The following is an 18,602-nucleotide window of genomic DNA, read 5'->3' on the forward strand; positions in this document are numbered from 1 at the left end:
TAAGAACTGCGTCTTTCACGTCTGTATGACGTTAACATTAATACATTCACGTGACCTTGTAGGATGACTTGCGTTTGTTGCATCCTGAATACAATACTGCATACTACTATGGGGACCAATATCCATTATACAGTACATACTGAGTGGAGTATGCAGTAAGTAGTATGCTATTTCACACAGAGCCTTACACACCAGTTAGTATCTTGACCTCTTGCTAATTTGTGCCTAATCCCTGGTAGCCTATTTGCTCCTATTTTTACTAGGATTGTTTGACCATGTTATCATCAGTAAAGCTCCAGTGGACCTAAGCACCTGTGTCTAGTGTGAAGGTTGATCTCCTCATCTGTACAGTCCTGCTTCTTCTCAGCTCCTGGTCTATGACCAACAGATGTGAATGCTGAGTGGGCCTGTTAAAGGCAACACTCCTGCTTATTATGCAAAGATCACAACACAAGGCTGGGAGAAGATCTGGACATCCTGCTGTCTTCTGATCATGGAGCCAAACAGGAGATTCTTTGGCCATGCTCTGGTCTATGAAGTCTCCTCTACAAGCATGGCTATGTGTGGCCTCTTAGAGATGAGGGTTATAAAACCCCAACGGTCACTTCAGCCCTGCCGCACCACAATTCAACTTCCTCCCATATTGTTTTCCTTCATTTCATGTTTACCGTTCCATCCCTTCAAGTGTTTGCCCATTATTAGTCTCACCTGTTTTCCCTCCTAAACTGTGTATTTAACCCCATGTGTCCTCTCATTCACAACTGGACATCGTACATGTTGTATTGTTTAGGTTGTTTGTCGTTGTTAGCCAGCAGTTCTCTCCGTGCCTCATCGTGACATCTCCGTTTCACCATTCATGATGTATTCTGGACTTGTTTCCATGCCAGACTGTCGTGGCTGTTTGATGGGTCATTCTGTGGACTGTGGATGTGGAACTGCTGTTAAAATAATGTTGCTCCCCTCAGCACCTACAACCTGCCTCTTGCTACACAGCGTTACAGGAAGTTCCTTGGAATTCATGTGAAGCTCAGGTCTGTAGGTCTTTAGAAAACATTACATAATGGCCAAATACCATCTGACTGAACGGTACTCTAAGAACCAGCTATAGGCTGCAGTGGGTGGAGTAAGAAAATACAGTAACACTATGATGCTGGATCAGCTACACTGACATCTACACACTGGCACTGGTTTGTTCTTTGCCCCATTTGCTCATGTAGTTGGTTTGAGACTCTATGTAATGCTGCAAATAAAAAGGTGATGCCACAGATGTTAGATGGTGGTGTGAATGTGTGTGTGTAGTTGTTTTAATTTGGTCTTTAGTGAGAAACTGAAGAGCACAGCCCATCCTCCTTTCACAGTGACTAAACACACAGAGCTGAATGAGCACAAAAACACAACCACAACAACCCTGTTAACCTGCTTCATTAGGAAGTGCAAATATGCACAAAACAGTTACACACAGCTCCTTGGCACAAGAATACAAATGAAAACATTTCAGAAGACCATAAAATAAAATGTACCAGTTTTACAAATTTGGTAAAAATTCAATTAAGAATATAACTTTACTCTGTATAAACATATGAATTACTTTTAACCAGCTATTACCAAATATGAAATAAATGTTTAATCAAAATAAATCCATTTCAATACATTGTACATACATCTGTAGTACATCCTTAATTTGACAGTTTCACATGCACACTGTTAGAGAAAAACACATAATCCACATCATTATTTCCCCAACATACGTTAAATGGTTTCCGATTAAAATCAGTATAAAACCCAATCTAAAGTAACTAAAGTTCGCAGAGAATGATCATATGCAAAGCAAACAATATAAATATAATTACATCGCTCTCATTTGACCCCTTGTGGGGTAGGGGGAGACAGGGTATGTAACATGATGAGTGTTGTAAGACTATCAATTCCACCCATCACGGATAAGATAGGAGTCATATGGTCATTCCAGTATTTACCCAATTCCTCCCTGATCCCACACGGTGAATATCAAGGCTGGAAACAGGCACATGCAGATTCCATAGAGAAAAAAAACTGTACATTTCTGAATCAAGACTATATTTTGTTTAGTACTTATACTATTGCAGATAAAACTATATGAATTATGTTACATTAAACTGTAGTTTCTCAGGTAAATTGTGATGCATTTTCATCACCTTACATACATGTCACGGTGGGTTGGCCAGGAGGCCACCAGAGGGCGCGTGCACTCAAGCTCATGCACTTTGCACACGGCCCCTTGCACCAAGCCACTACCCCAGTCCAACTCACCTAATTACTGACACCTGTTCACCATCAGTTTGCACCCACAGGTGCCCACAGGCCCACAGTTATGCCCACAGGTCGTGCAGTCCAGTGCTGCACATTCCTTTGAGGACTACAGCGTCTCTCTGCACAGACGACGTGCTTAGAAGAAGAAGCTTGCTACTCTAAGCTTGTTCATTTGCTCTTTGTGAACTGTACATTTTGTTGCCTTGCTTTTGCGTGCTCATTTGTGTTTTGTGTCATGGATAATAAAACTGACATACAACCAGTGCCTCCAGCCGCCTCTATAACCCCGTCACAATACAACTAAGAAAACTTTCTTGATTTTGAATAATTTTAAAGAATGCCTATAGTCAGTGGAAAAGAAAGACTGACAGAGGTGTGCCTGCAAATGTGTTTTTTAAAGCATCTGATGAGGTCACAAAGAAGGACAAGTCAGTCAGATCAGTTGTGAAGGCACATGGTATCTGCCATGTAACACACACACAAACACACAAACACACACACACACATTGACATTGTTTATTATTTGACCTATATATTCTTTACACAGGTACATTGTATTAGTGTCCATTAAGCATACATATTGTTAAATAAGTTTGTTCTAGTACACTAATTTACACACACACACACACACACACACACACACACACACACACACACACACACACACACACACCTGCGTAAAACAGAAAGTAGATATGAATTATGGTCAGTCACAGAGAGAGATATATTTTTCTTTTATTATTTTATTTTTATTATTTTTATATATAAACCTCTTTTTGAAGCATATTGCATGGTGTAGCCTCTGTTTTTGCTTCTTTTGTCTAATTTTTACAATTTACCCCAGCATGTGTTACAACCCGATAGTGGGGTAGGTTGTAACAAAGGAAGACCATGTATTTGACATCATCTTACGAGGGCTGTGATATTTGAATTGAGGTTTGAATTGGGGCCATTTGTAGTAAACAAATGTGTGTACTTTGTATAAAAGTTTGAGAACTCTAGCTCAAAAATATAGCGAGTTACAGGTGCTGAAGCAAAAAGTGTTACAACCATACACAGTCTCCCCCATTTATCTTTTCATATAAAATGTGATTCTACAAACAAATTGAATTTGTTACAGCTCACCAGGTAGAAAACATGTACATATTTCATTGTCTTCATTGTGATTTCACATGTGGATGAACCTGTCAGACCCATAACTGGCTCATTTTCTGAGAGATTTGTTTCACATCATAAATTTACGCTGCTGCTGTAAACCAACAGTAGGTTAATATTTTTATAAACTCAGTCCTTTGTTTCTTAGAAAAGTAAAATTGTCACGGTGAGGCGGCCCCCTACCGGCCGCTTCCGTCCACAGCGGCTTTTGTTGTTGTTGTTTGGTGACGTCATGTGCGTCCCTCAGGTGGGCGGAGCCCGTGATCCGTCTCACCTGAGGGTCGTTTGTTTGCCTATATATGTCTTGTCTTTGTTCCAGTTGACCGCTGGTCATTATAACCTTAATTTGGAGATATTGCATGGGTTTTTGGTTTGCACACTTTCTATTAAACCATCCTTTTTCCCTGAGACTTGGCGTGATCGCTTCCTTTTAGTTGCTCACCCCTGCCCGTCACAAAAATCTTATCTATCTTAGTAAATCTATCTTAGTAAATCAAGAATTTTACCCAAAACATACAAATGACAAATGTAATACATTGGTGAAATCTGAAACTTCATTATTTATTACATTAACACAGAGTAGAATAATCTTTCAGCAATGTTAAAAAAGATCACATGACTGAATAAAGCATATTCACAGAAAATAAATAACACGATATATCTGAAATACCATATATAAAGATGCTAACCTCACAAAGAACATTTGCCAAATACTATATTAAAGTAATATAAACATTTGTTTGCAAAATAAGTCATTATATCAAATATGTAAATATATATTTATTATATATCATTTTTTAATTAATTTAAAATTACTTTTTAATAAGTACTTATTTTTAAATGAGTAATTTTAAATGACTTCATGGTAGGTGGGCGGAGCCCGTGATCCGTCTCACTTGAGGGTTGTTTGTTTGCCTATATATGTCTTGTCTTTGTTCCAGTTGACCGCTGGTCATTATATCCTTAATTTGGAGATATTGCACGGGTTTTTGGTTTGTGTGACGCGCGGCGGAGCAGGGAAGGATGAGACACAGACCCTTCTTTTCTTCCACGTCACCTTTACTTTAGACAAGTATTGCGCAATATAGTGCACGAATAACATACACAGCAATACAGAACGTGTAAACATTAGACAACGACGAGCACAGGACACTGCGCGAGCGCACATTAAATAGACAAACCACATTAGCCCCACGTGATTACGAGACAAGTCACAGGTGATACTGATTATTCACACGACATGCCATAACCACGGATATCCATAGACGCAGACGATGCACGTAGACTACGTCAACACACGCCCAAAAGGGAGGGGCCGGGGTCCTCAACGTGACAGACGCCCCCTCCAAGGGCACTACCCGTCCCGGGGTGCCAACAGGACCGAGTGCCCCGAACCCACGACGATGGGCGGATCCGACGCGCTCAGTCCTGCGTCTGGGAGGTGACTGCCCTTGGCGAAGCGTCCGTCACGAATCGCCTAGCACACCCTCCCTGGGAAGACCGGGGAAAAGACGTTAGACAGGTTGAACGGGACGTTCACAAACATACACACAGGAACGTTAACACATAGAGGAACAAACGGGAAAAATGGGTTTGGTATACACACGGGAAGACTCACAAACACTGGGACATACAAACACGTAACAGGCGCCAGGCTACGCGCCAGGAGAAGAGCGATGAGAGGGGAGAGGTCGGGAGCTGCAGGTGCTGCGGTGGGCAGTCCCCCTCCTGCCCTCGCTGCGAACCCTCCGCCGGGTGCAGCATGGCTGGCGGACGTGCCCGGTGCAGCGCGGCTGGCGGACGTGCCCGGTGCAGCGCGGCTGGCGGACGTGCCCTGTGCAGCGCGGCTGGCGGACGTGCCCTGTGCAGCGCGGCTGGCGGACGTGCCCTGTGCAGCGCGGCTGGTCTCCCCTCCTGGTAGGTCGTAGGGACCTCCTCCTTCGCTCCCCGACCACGCTCTGGAGCGAGCAGTGTGGCCTTCTTCCTTGGCCTCCATCTCCTCTTCCTCCTCACTGCCCAAGCTCCAGCTCATCGGAGTGGCTGAACTCCCTCCTCGAGAGCAGTCCATAGCGCTCCCCTCGTAAGGATCCGAGGAAACTTTCACCGCCGGGCTGGTTCTCCCTTTGACGGTCCTTACAGAGCGTTCCGATGCCACCGGACTACCTTCTTCCTCCGTGTAAGGTTCACTGTCCGTGTATTCGGACACGCCCGAGCACACGGACGGAGGGTAGTCTTCCTCACCCTCCCCGTAATCGATGGTCGGAGCGGAGTATAGCGAGGAGGGATAGTCCCCTTCGCCTTCACCGTGGTCGTCTGCAGAAGAGCGCACGGAGGGAGGGTAGTCCTCTTCCTCCACTTCGCCCTCCCCATAATCCACGGTGAGGTCGGAGTAGAGCGAAGGAGCCGGGTCCACCTCCCCGCTGTAGTCCACGGTGGGAGCTTCGCCCACGGATGGCAGGTAGTTCTCCTCCTGCTCCTCCTCGGAGTCCCCCTCCCCAAACTCGCTCTCCGGGGTTGATGAGGTGGCGCCGGAGACACAGGCTTCCACCCTCGGAGGCGAGAGGGCACGGGAAGGAGACAGGTGTAAATGTCTCCAGATTCTCACCGCGCCCTCGCGGAACTCTTCCGCCATGCAGGGGTCCTGGCACGTACGAGCCGCGGCCAGCTGAGCAGCACATACCGGGTCCTGCTCCAGTTCTTCCAGCGTGGGCGTGGCCTCTTGACGCGGGGAGGAATTCTCCTCCCTCTCTTTCTCCTCACGACCGGGAGGTTCCCTCTCAGGCTTGGGGACACCCACCCGCAGGGGCGAGAGCCCCCGGTAGGGAGAGGGGCGCTTCTCCAGCCACACCTGCACAGCTGTCCGGCGGTATTCCTCCGCCAACTCGGGAATCGCCGTTTCCCGAGCCGCGCAGAGCAGGTAGGCGCATTCAGGATCCTTCTTGAGCTGCGTCAGAGTCGGCGCTGGGGGGAGGAAGACGTGCGGTGATGCCGCTTGCTGGGGCGCTGTGCCTTCTTCGGCCGGGTGGCATAGCCTGGCATTCTTGCGGTGTCTCTCTCCGGCTCGTCGTTCTGTGACGCGCGGCGGAGCAGGGAAGGATGAGACACAGACCCTTCTTTTCTTCCACGTCACCTTTACTTTAGACAAGTATTGCGCAATATAGCGCACGAATAACATACACAGCAATACAGAACGTGTAAACATTAGACAACGACGAGCACAGGACACTGCGCGAGCGCACATTAAATAGACAAACCACATTAGCCCCACGTGATTACGAGACAAGTCACAGGTGATACTGATTATTCACACGACATGCCATAACCACGGATATCCATAGACGCAGACGATGCACGTAGACTACGTCAACACACGCCCAAAAGGGAGGGGCCGGGGTCCTCAACGTGACAGTTTGCACACTTTCTATTAAACCATCCTTTTTCCCTGAGACTTGGCGTGATCGCTTCCTTTTAGTTGCTCACCCCTGCCCGTCACAAAAATCTTATCTATCTTAGTAAATCTATCTTAGTAAATCAAGACTTTTACCCAAAACATACAAATGAATAATGTAATACATTGGTGAAATCTGAAACTTCATTATTTATTACATTAACACAGAGTAGAATAATCTTTCAGCAATGTTAAAAAGATCACGACTGAATAAAGCATATTCACAGAAAATAAATAACACGATATATCTGAAATAGCATATATAAAGATGCTAACCTCACAAAGAATATTTGCCAAATACTATATTAAAGTAATATAAACATTTGTTTGCAAAATAAGTCATTATATCAAATATGTAAATATATATTTATTATATATCATTTTTTAATTAATTTAAAATTACTTTTTAATAAGTACTTATTTTTAAATTAGTAATTTTAAATGACTTCATGGTAGGCTGGGACCGTGGCTCAGGGGAGATGCCCACTTCCTGACACACCTCTACAACTCCACTCCCTCAATCACAGTACAAGGGGAGCTGGTCTTAAAGGTTTCTCTTTGACTAGTGAGGAGAGAGACATCTCAGATCTAACTAAGCAGAGCTTTATAACAAACTGAACTGTAATATTGATGTAAAAACACACAGCACTGAAATGTAAAGAATTTCATCTCCTTAAGCAGACGTTTCAGCCTGTGTCACTTCATATAGTCGGTTCTCATCAGGTTTGGCTGTAAAACAATAATGAGTGCATAACAATAATAAAGCATATTTGTTTGTTGGGTTCTACTAGTGTATTTTATCCCATTATTGCATTTATTGGCTTGTTTTTTTGTTAAAATACTGTTTTCCTTAACTAGTCAAATCAAAGAACTATTTGTAAAGTTTAGTAAGTAGATGATCAGGAAATGATTCTTACTTTGAGCTCTGTAGTATTTGACAGCCAAAATAAAGGACAGGAGCACATACGGAGAAGCTGCCAGTAGACTACTGAGGTGTCTGAGGACTGAGACTGGGGCTTCAGAAACTACACACACACACACACACACACACACACACACACACACACACACACACACACACACACACACACACACACACACACACACACACACACACACACACACACACACACACACACACTTTGTACTGAGTGGCAGCTACCAGCAGCAAGCTGTGACAGGAGAGGCAGAGACTCAAATATAACACTCATACTAGCATGTATTCTATAAAGATAGCTAGCTCCACTAGAGGAGGAGAAAAGATCAGCATTTAGTCTTCTAGCCTACTAGTGTCATGGTGGGTCAGTCTGGAAGCCACCAGAGGGCGCACGCACAAACCTCTTCTCTCACACGCACGCCCACAACTACACAGAGCACACCCTCTCATACCAGGACACTCCTTCCATCCCAATCACCAGAGTATTGACACCTGTCACATAATCAGTTCAGGGATGTGTTTATTCCCACAGGTTGTGCTGTCCAGTGTTGTGCATTCAGCTTGCACCCTCACCTCGCACCATGGGAGAAGCCTGCTCTGTTGCTAAGACCAGCGTGCTCCGTTGGTTATACTGGTATGTATACTGTTATGCTCTTCGTTTTAGTTTCCATTTCATGTTTGTTCTGCCTTGTGGCCTGAGTATTTAAGTTCCTCGTTATGGATAATAAAACCAGTCGCTCTCAGCCTCTGCCTCCTGCTGCTTCTGTCCCTGTGTCACAACTAGGGTGTTGGTAATCTGGGATTACAGTGATCCCTGTCTATTCCTGTGTATCCCCTTAATGCAACATAGAGGAAATCTGACATTTTATCCACTTTCACAAATTTGTTGTTCACGTGTTTAGCTGAATTGTTTTACAGAAAATTAATTTGTCACTCCTTGTCTGCCTTTCAGCATTGGCCTGTGTAAAAGTGTGTGTTTTACTCCTTTAACATCCTTGTACATGGACCTGGAAGAAGGCGGCCATGTAGTTGGATGCGGAGTAATTATGGTCTGCAGTCCTCTAATATAAAACCTTACACATTTAATCCATCACTCACTGTCAGAATAAATGTTTCATATTAGCAACTATTCTTGATATTCATTTCTTTTTTAGAGTATCCTAGACTTAATCATGGTTTTCTAGGTTAATTGGTTCTTTAATTATCCCATCAGAGTAAAACTGAGTAAAAAATAGGAAATAATTTTTTGATGTTTTCACAAGAATAAAAACAAGGTGTGAAGACAGATCCTGATCTAATCCAAAAGAAGTCAAATATCAAGAGATGGATTTCTCACCTCTGACTGAGATCCAGCTGTGTGGAGACTCTCTACTCTCTGGGTATTTACAGTAGTAGAGACCCTCGTCTGATTTTGAGACAGCACGGATGGTTGTCTGTCCTGTGGTCTGGATTTGAAAGGGTGATCCATCTTTATAGAAGGAAGCTGTGAGGTTTGAAGGTGTCTGGCTGCATAAACATCGTAGAGTGAGAGAATCTCCCTCAGTCACAGGGTGGACAGGACTGTCCAGAATCACATCACCATCTGTGAAAAAGAGAGACAGAAAACAAAGTGTGGAAAATGCACACAGGTATCTTTAAATGCACAAAACAATCAAATGTATATTCATTCCATTCTATCCCTAGTCATATCAGATATGGAAATTATTGGAGACACACCGTGCACTGTGATGTTGACAGGATTACTGATTCCTCCAGATTCAGACTGACACCAGTAGACTCCAGTGTGGGATGTGGAGAGAGAGCTGATGGTGCATGTAGATCCTGTAACTGATCCCCAGCCTGATGAACAATCTGACACACTCCTGTTCTGTGTGTATTGCAGGACTGTCAATGCAGTAGAGTGACTCTGGTCCTCACAGCTCAGTGAGAGAGAGTGACCACTGAAGTGTTGACTTCTGTTGGGACTGATGATCAGAGACACTAGAGAAGACACACCTGTCAAAGGCAGACAGATCAGACATTGTAGAAAGCTGCTCAATAAATGAACAGTTATTCGTATTACAGGGAATCTGACAGTTTAACTAACAGAAAATATTCAGACATTCAGACTGTGGTGTGGAAAAGTAAATAAATGATGTAATTTATGTAAAGAACTGCCTTCCTCCTAACCACACAAACACACGCCTGATATTACCCTAATGCTAATGTTAACTGTATTGTATTCTTAACACTTTAATGTTAGATGTATTGTCTTAACATTACATTATTAACTGTACTGGGATCTTAATACTATATTATCTGTGCTGGTATAATAACACTACATTATTAACATTATGTACTGGGATCTTAATACGACATTATTAACTGTACTGGGATCTTAACACAACATTATTAACAATATGTACTGGGATCTTAACACTATATAATTAACATTATGTACTGGGATCGTAACACTGTGTTCAAGTCTAAAGGTGGTGCTCTGCTCCTCCACTTATGCTGGTACTGACACATGTTGCCACTGGGAGATCCTGCCTGTGTCTGTAGCTGGAACTCAGTGAAGCTTCTTTTGTGCAGTCATCAGCCCATCAGTCTAAACCAGCCTTGTGTCTCCTCTGCTATATGGATGCTGTTTATGTGTTCACCAGTATATACTATCACTTAGCAGAAACACCCTTACCAGTAACCTTTACCCAGAGTGCATCACTGTAGTGTGTGTAGTAGATTGGGTTTCCTCTTCCTCCTCTGCACCAGTACTGGCCTCCATCAGAGGGCGCCACTGAGCTGATGGTGGTGGAGCTGGTTTCAGTGCTGGTCTCATTCTCCGGGTTCTGTGTGTGTTTGGACCAGTAAAACCTCCACCCAGCAGACTGCTCCAGCTTACAGTACAGAGTCACTGGGTTTCCTATCAGTGCATCTCCTTGAAGGCTGGATGTGAGATCAGGTTTAGGTTTCACTGCAGATGGAGATGAATCAAATGGTTCAGGACATAAAGTGAGTTCACACACTGCTTCCAGAAGATTTACCACAGTCATGATTTAACAGAGACACACACTATACTAGGATGTAACATCTCAACCTGAGGAGGAACTGATGCTGATCTGATCTGCTGGTGACCTGAACCTCACAGTGAAGTATTTAACTCAGACTGATGGACTACAGAACTACTGCTGGTTTTACACCACTGGTATGTTCAGTTAATGTATCTCACTCAGCCAGAACAAGTCAATTTCAGGTCAATGTGGCATGAGGTTATTTCAGGTCAGCGTGACTTGGTGGTGGTCATGTTGAAAAAAAAGTAAATGTGCCATATTTGTCAATTTTTTTTCACCGCAATCGAAATGAAATTTGTCCTCCGCTTTTTACCCATCTGTGCAGTTAGGACACACACACAGTAGTGTTTACTAGGGGGCTGTGCTGCACACCTAGCCCGCCACCCAGTTGGGGTTAGGTGCCTTGTTCAAGGGCACCTCAGTCATGGCCTCAAGCCTGGGAATCGAACACACGACCCTCCGGTCACAAGACCAGTTCCGTACCACCAGACCATGACTGCGCAATGTGATGTTGAGATTAATAATAAATAAATAATAGACCATGCTCACCTGATACAGTCAGTGTAACAGCATAACTGGTGTGGGAGTAGCGAGATCCTCCTGCAAATGTTCCTCTACAGGTGTATTTACCTGTGTTGGTCTTTGGAACATCACTGATTTTGTACACCTGACCACTGTGGACATGTCTGTTTGATCCCTCTTTCATCCAGCTGTACTGCCACCTAGTGTCACCTCCTCCCTTTATGTCACATTTGAGAGTGACAGTCTCTCCTACAAATACCTGTGGATCAGGATCTATGGAGGCCATGGCTTTTGGTCTTGCTGTGGAAAGATTACACAATAATTTTTAAAATGTCTACTAAAATCACTACATTTGATGAAGCAGTTCACATATCTATGTACCTATAAAACTGATGGTATCACAAAACCAGAGATGCCTCTATTGCAACAAGATAATTTCATTTGTGTTAATTTAACCTCAACTCAAAGTGTCTTTGGGGGAAACCCGAGTACCTGGAGAAAACCCATGTACGTACAGGGAGAACATGCAAACTTCCCTACTGTACAAAAGACCTGTTATTTACCTGTTCACACCTTTAGCTCGTTACCTTTATTGATTTGTTACCTTTATTTATTGATTTAGCCTGTAGTTATTTTTGTAGTTATCAGTACGTTCTGATCAACCATCATAGCAGTACATTCTTTCAGTAGACGACTGGGCAGTACGCATAACATACACAGTATAATGTGTAGCATAAAGCTAACGTAATGTATATTTAGATCCAGTACATTACTGGAAGTTGTTTATGAGTATTATGTGTATTTATGTTGTACACTGCATAGTTAATCAAAGTCATGTTTACCCATTTGGTTAACTTGTACTTATGTCTAGTCTAGTGTAGACATTAATGTTTATATTTGTTCTTGTTCGGTCTTGTAGACAATACCACACGCGGCACACACTCACACACCCATATGTGTCGAATAAAGGAGTGTTAAGTGCTAGACTGGACCAACTCTCTCCCTGATCATCTCAACTCACCTGGAACATGTAGAATTGTGATCCTAACCTGATCCCCTGAAGTGATTATAACTCCTCAACACAACTAGTTACAATCCTCTGTACACCTACACCTATCACATATGTCATGACAAAACATATGTTTTGTAATTACTGATGTACTTAGGCTAATTACTGATGTACAAAGATAGGAATTAAGCAACTAAACAGATTACTCTTTGAACCAATGAAATTGTCACACCCTTCCTAGAATCCACTGACTGGTCTCATTTATCAGTCACCTCTTCCTGCATACCTGTACACCATCATACGATAAGATAAGATAAGATAATCCTTTATTAATCTGAAAATTTGAAAATTTGAAATGTTACAGCAGCTGAGAGGAAGGGACAGAAAAGTATGAAAACAATATATAAGAAAAAAATTTAAAACAAAAATCTATATGTACAAGGTGTACAAAATATATAATGATATTGAAAAATATAATCTGATGAATGGTGAGATATTGCACATAGATGCATTGAACATTGTACATTTGCTGTATTGATTGCACATTGTTCTGCATGTGATAGCAATGTTAAACATTTACTTCAGGCTGTTGAAAGCAGCGTGTGTTATACAGTCTGACGGTGTGTGGAAGGAAGGACCTGCGGTATCTCTCCTTCACGCACCGCGGGTGCAGCAGCCCGGCACTGAAGGAGCTGCTTAGTGCGGTCAGAGAGTGGTGCATGGGGTGGGACAGGTTCTTCAGCATGTGTTTTAGCTTAGACCTCATTCTCCTGTCTCCCACCACCTCCACTGGGTCAAGAGGACACCCGAGGACAGAGCTGGACTTCCTTATGATCCTGTCCAGTCTCTTCCTGTCAGCGGTGGAGATGCTGCTACCCCAGCAGACCACTCCGTAGAATATGGCTGATGCCACCACAGCATCAAAGAAGGACCTCAGGAGTGACCCCTGCACACCAAAGGATCTGAGTCTCCTTAGGAGATACAGTCTGCTCTGACCCTTCCTGTAGAGAGCAGCTGTGTTGTCCGTCCAGTCCACCTTGTTGTTCAGGTGGACACCAAGTTATTTGTAGGACCCCACAATCTCAATGTCTGTGCCCTGGATGTTTACAGGCACAGGATTAGAGTGTTTAGTCCTGCGTAAATCCACCACTAGTTCTTTAGTTTTGCCTGCATTGATCTGCAGGCAGTTCTTCTGGCACCATGTCACAAAGTCCTGCGTCAGTCCTCTGTACTCCCCGTCATCTCCATCACTGATGAGGCCAACGATAGCAGAGTCATCAGAGAACTTCTGCAGGTGGCAGCTGGTAGAACTGTACTGTAAATCTGCAGTGTATAGGGTGAACAAGAAGGGAGCAAGAACTGTTCCCTGTGGAGCCCCCGTGCTGCAGACAACAGTGTCACACTGACAGCCCCTTGTCCTCACGTACTGCGGTCGGTTAGTGAGGTAGTCCAGAATACATGTGGTGAGGTGGTGGTCCAGTCCAGTGCGCTCCAGCTTGTCCTTCAGGAGGGTTGGATGGTATTGAAAGCACTGGTGCTCCCAGTGGCCTCCAGGTGGGACAGAGATGTGTGTAGCAGGAGGGTGACGACATCCTCCACCCCGATGCCAGGTTGGTAGGCAAAATGAAGTGGGTCTATTGATGAACTCAACAGTGGGCGGAGGTGGACAAGTAGCAGTCTCTCCAGGGTTTCATCAGGTGAGATCTTAGTGCTACTGGCCTGTAGCTGTTGAGGTCTTTGGGGTTTGGGGTACCACGCAGGATGTTTTCCACAGCGGTGGGACTCTCCCTAACCTCAGGCTGAGATTAATAAGGTACCGGGTCACTCCGCACAGCTCATCGGCAAAGGTCTTCAGGAGCCTTGAGCTGATGCCATCTGGACCTGCAGCTTTCCTGACCTTTATTTTCCTCAGTGCACATCTCACCTGGGATGTTGTCAGTATCAGACTGGAGTGGGGGGACTGAGTGCTGGTGTCTGTGTCAGCAGGAGGTGGCTGAGAGCAGGGTGGGTGTAGGAGTTGGGGGAGGGCAAAGTGCTGGTAGTGCCAGGGAGAATCCAGCCGTGGTGTTTGTAGTGGGAGGAGAAGGAGAATGATCAAACCTATTGAAGAAGAGATTGAGTTCATTCACCCACTTCTGGTCCCCCACTGCCTGTGAGTCAGACTTCTTGTGACCTGAAGTAGTGTTGAGACTATTCCAGACTCCACTGTGAGTCAGACTTCTTGTGACCTGAAGTAGTGTTGAGACTATTCCAGACTCCACTGTGAGTCAGACTTCTTGTGACCTGAAGTAGTGTTGAGACTATTCCAGACTCCACTGTGAGTCAGACTTCTTGTGACCTGAAGTAGTGTTGAGACTATTCCAGACTCCACTGTGAGTCAGACTTCTTGTGACCTGAAGTAGTGTTGAGACTATTCCAGACTCCACTGTGAGTCAGACTTCTTGTGACCTGAAGTAGTGTTGATACTATTCCAGACTCCACTGTGAGTCAGACTTCTTGTGACCTGAAGTAGTGTTGAGACTATTCCAGACTCCACTGTGAGTCAGACTTCTTGTGACCTGAAGTAGTGTTGAGACTATTCCAGACTCCACTGTGAGTCAGACTTCTTGTGACCTGAAGTAGTGTTGAGACTATTCCAGACTCCACTGTGAGTCAGACTTCTTGTGACCTGAAGTAGTGTTGATACTATTCCAGACTCCACTGTGAGTCAGACTTCTTGTGACCTGAAGTAGTGTTGAGACTATTCCAGACACCACTGTGAGTCAGACTTCTTGTGACCTGAAGTAGTGTTGAGACTATTCCAGACTCCACTGTGAGTCAGACTTCTTGTGACCTGAAGTAGTGTTGATACTATTCCAGACTCCACTGTGAGTCAGACTTCTTGTGACCTGAAGTAGTGTTGAGACTATTCCAGACACCACTGTGAGTCAGACTTCTTGTGACCTGAAGTAGTGTTGAGACTATTCCAGACTCCACTGTGAGTCAGACTTCTTGTGACCTGAAGTAGTGTTGATACTATTCCAGACTCCACTGTGAGTCAGACTTCTTGTGACCTGAAGTAGTGTTGAGACTATTCCAGACTCCACTGTGAGTCAGACTTCTTGTGACCTGAAGTAGTGTTGAGACTATTCCAGACTCCACTGTGAGTCAGACTTCTTGTGACCTGATGTAGTGTTGATACTATTCCAGACTCCACTGTGAGTCAGACTTCTTGTGACCTGAAGTAGTGTTGAGACTATTCCAGATTCCACTGTGAGTCAGACTTCTTGTGACCTGAAGTAGTGTTGAGACTATTCCAGACTCCACTGTGAGTCAGACTTCTTGTGACCTGAAGTAGTGTTGAGACTATTCCAGACTCCACTGTGAGTCAGACTTCTTGTGACCTGAAGTAGTGTTGAGACTATTCCAGACTCCACTGTGAGTCAGACTTCTTGTGACCTGAAGTAGTGTTGAGACTATTCCAGACTACACTGTGAGTCAGACTTCATGTGACCTGAAGTAGTGTTGAGACTATTCCAGACTCCCCTGACGTTGTTCTGCTGCAGTTGGTCCTCCATCTTCCTCCTGTAGATGGTTTTTTCCTCTCTGATCTTCCTCCTCAGCTCCTTCTGCACAGACTTCATCTCCTCTTTGTCACCTGATCTAAAAACCCTCTTCTCCTTCAGTAGAGCCTTTATATCGGAGTTGATCCAGGGTTTGTTGTTGGAGAAACACCGCATACTCCTCGTGGGTACAGTGTTTCCACACAGAAGTTGACATAGTCCGTTATGCAGTGTGTGAGGCCCTCAATGTCGGCAGGCTCTCTGTGTACGAGGGGTTTGTACACAGGCAGGAGATGAACCAGGTTGTGATCTGATCTTCCCAGGGGAGGGAGGGGTGAGGAGTTATATGCCCCCTCTGCACTGGCATAGAACAGGTCCAGTGTTTTATTGTCTCTGGTGTGGCAGGTGACGTACTGGGTGAAGGAAGAGCTCAAAGTTGAGGAAAGAGCTGAGTGATTGAAATCTCCTGAGATGAGGAGAGCCTGTGGGTGTTGGGTCTGGATCCTGTGGGTGTTGGGTCTGGATCCTGTGCGTGTTGGGTCTGGATCCTGTGCGTGTTGGGTCTGGATCCTGTGCGTGTTGGGTCTGGATCCTGTGCGTGTTGGGTCTGGATCCTGCTCACAGCTGCATGCAGGATCTCACAGGCAGAGTCAGCAGACGGGGGTACATATTGCGATAGTATGCAAGAATTCCCGAGGGAGATAGTAAGATGCCAACAGCTAACAGTTCAATATCTTTGCAGCAGGTTTGCCCTTTAATAGTGATGTGCCCAGAGTTACACCCTCTATCAATCACTAACACTGCCAGTTTTCCTCCTTTCCTCTTACCGCTCTCCGCTGTCCTGTCCGCCCGTATGAGGTGGAATCCGTCCAGAGAGACGACCGTGTCCGGAGCTAAACAGCTGTAAACAGTATCAGGCTATATTCACGGTATTCCCTCTGGTGTCGGGTCAGCGCAGCTAACTAATCCATCTTATTGGGGAGAGATCTCACACTCCCCATGATGACAGAAGGAGGAACCGGTTTGTAGCGTCTCCTTCTCGCCCGGCACTGAACACCCGCAAAGCACCCCCGGCACTTCCTCCGCAGCTCGCGGGTGATCTCGGGTCGTTCATCTAGATGTAGCCTTGCTATGATAAAGGCTAGCAGCTGGTCACGGTTGTAAACAAAGAAACCCCCGGCAGGCTCTGCAGTCGCGTGTGTAATAAACGAAAACAACAAAACAAACAAAAGTGCAAAGTTCCCTAGTTTAATGTCCATGGTGTGCGGACAGTGTAAAGAGTACAATTGAACTTAAATAATACTACAAAAAGATAAAGAAAAGGAGAGAAAAAGCTCACTTTGAGCAGGAGCTGCTGTAACTGGCTGCCAATCGAGCGTCGCCGGAAACGAGCGATCTTTTCTCATCATGGACATTCTCATCATGAACTCATTCATGAGTCACTTTATCAGTCAGCACTATGCAAAGTGTCCTTAATTTTTTTTCCATTTCATTCCATTATCTGTTCTGCTTAATCCCGCTAGTCGGGGTCACGGGGGGGCTGGAGCTAATCCCAGCATCACCAGGCGAAGGCAGGGTACAAATATAAAAAATAGGGTGATCAAAGGTCCGTGTTTCCCGGGACATGTCTGTATTTCACGTCCTGTCCCGGGCATCCTGGGTTTTTTTTTAAGTGAGGAAATGTCCTGGTTTTTAAATGACCTTCAATGGACCATTAAAATTTAAATGTACAGGTATTGTAATCCCTGAACAGAGTCAGTGAGAGGACAGCCCTGTTCTTAATCACAATGTAGACAGCGTGACTGTCAGTACGCAAGCAACTTGAAAAATGTCCTGTTTTTCCCCCAATGAAAATATGGGCATCCTAATATAAAATGAAGAATTAACCTCCATGACAGTGTAAGACACGCAACTGTCAGTAGAGGTGAAGTGAGAGTTTCTCACAGTAACAGGGTCTCCAGATTTATCAGAATTCACTTTCATACTGGGCTTTGGTTTTGTTGTTACAAATTAACAATATTAAAAAAATCACTTCAGATTGATCATAGTAAAGTTAAGAAAGACACCGCTGTAAGGTACCTATTCTCACTGAAGACAGTATTGAGTGTACAGTGAGGTGAGGTTAATGAATATTGAAGAGATAATCAGACTCACCTGATACAGTCAGTGTAACAGCAGCACTGGTGTGGGTGTAGAGGGATCCTGTTGTCTTTGCTACTGTACAGGTGTATTTACCTGCATGATACTTTGCAACATCACTGACTGTGTACACCTGTTTACTACTGACAGGACTGACTGAACTGTCTTTCTTCCAGCTGTACTGCCACCTAGTGGCACCTCCTCCCTTTATGTCACATGTGAGAGTGACAGTCTCTCCTACAAATACCTGTGGATTAGGTTTTATTGAGACCACAGCTGTTGGTCTTTCTGTGGAAAGATAAAATATTTATAGTGTAAACTAAAAAGCACTGATGAAGCTGTTCACACATCTATGTGTGATGGTCCGCAGGTCCCAGTCTGACATGGACACGCCCACTCACACACCCTTCCTCACAACCACTCCCTCTGTCATCAGCATCTCATTAATATTAATTTCCTTTACCTGTCGGTTATTAACTATCATCCTCTTTAAAGCCCAATTTAAGGTGCA

General features: G+C 44.6%; 1 protein-coding gene across 4 annotated transcripts in view; it reads right to left on the reverse strand.

The window, feature by feature from the left end:
* Window positions 1-7,426: 7,426 nt before the first annotated feature.
* Window positions 7,427-18,602, reverse strand: part of LOC143474515 (Fc receptor-like protein 5) — a 94,907-nt gene continuing 83,731 nt past the window's right edge. For all 4 annotated transcript variants that reach the window (XM_076971997.1, XM_076971995.1, XM_076971998.1 and 1 more), the window contains exons 11-14: window positions 9,546-9,824; window positions 9,166-9,411; window positions 7,810-7,917; window positions 7,427-7,621 (exon numbers count right to left, since the gene is read on the reverse strand). In XM_076971997.1, coding sequence (XP_076828112.1) covers window positions 7,566-7,621; window positions 7,810-7,917; window positions 9,166-9,411; window positions 9,546-9,824 — 689 coding nt within the window. In that variant the 3' untranslated portion in view covers window positions 7,427-7,565. The remainder of the gene's footprint in view (window positions 7,622-7,809; window positions 7,918-9,165; window positions 9,412-9,545; window positions 9,825-18,602) is intronic.

The sequence above is a fragment of the Brachyhypopomus gauderio genome, chromosome 14 (genome assembly GCF_052324685.1).
Source record: "Brachyhypopomus gauderio isolate BG-103 chromosome 14, BGAUD_0.2, whole genome shotgun sequence".
NCBI classification, from domain to species: Eukaryota; Metazoa; Chordata; class Actinopteri; order Gymnotiformes; family Hypopomidae; genus Brachyhypopomus; species Brachyhypopomus gauderio.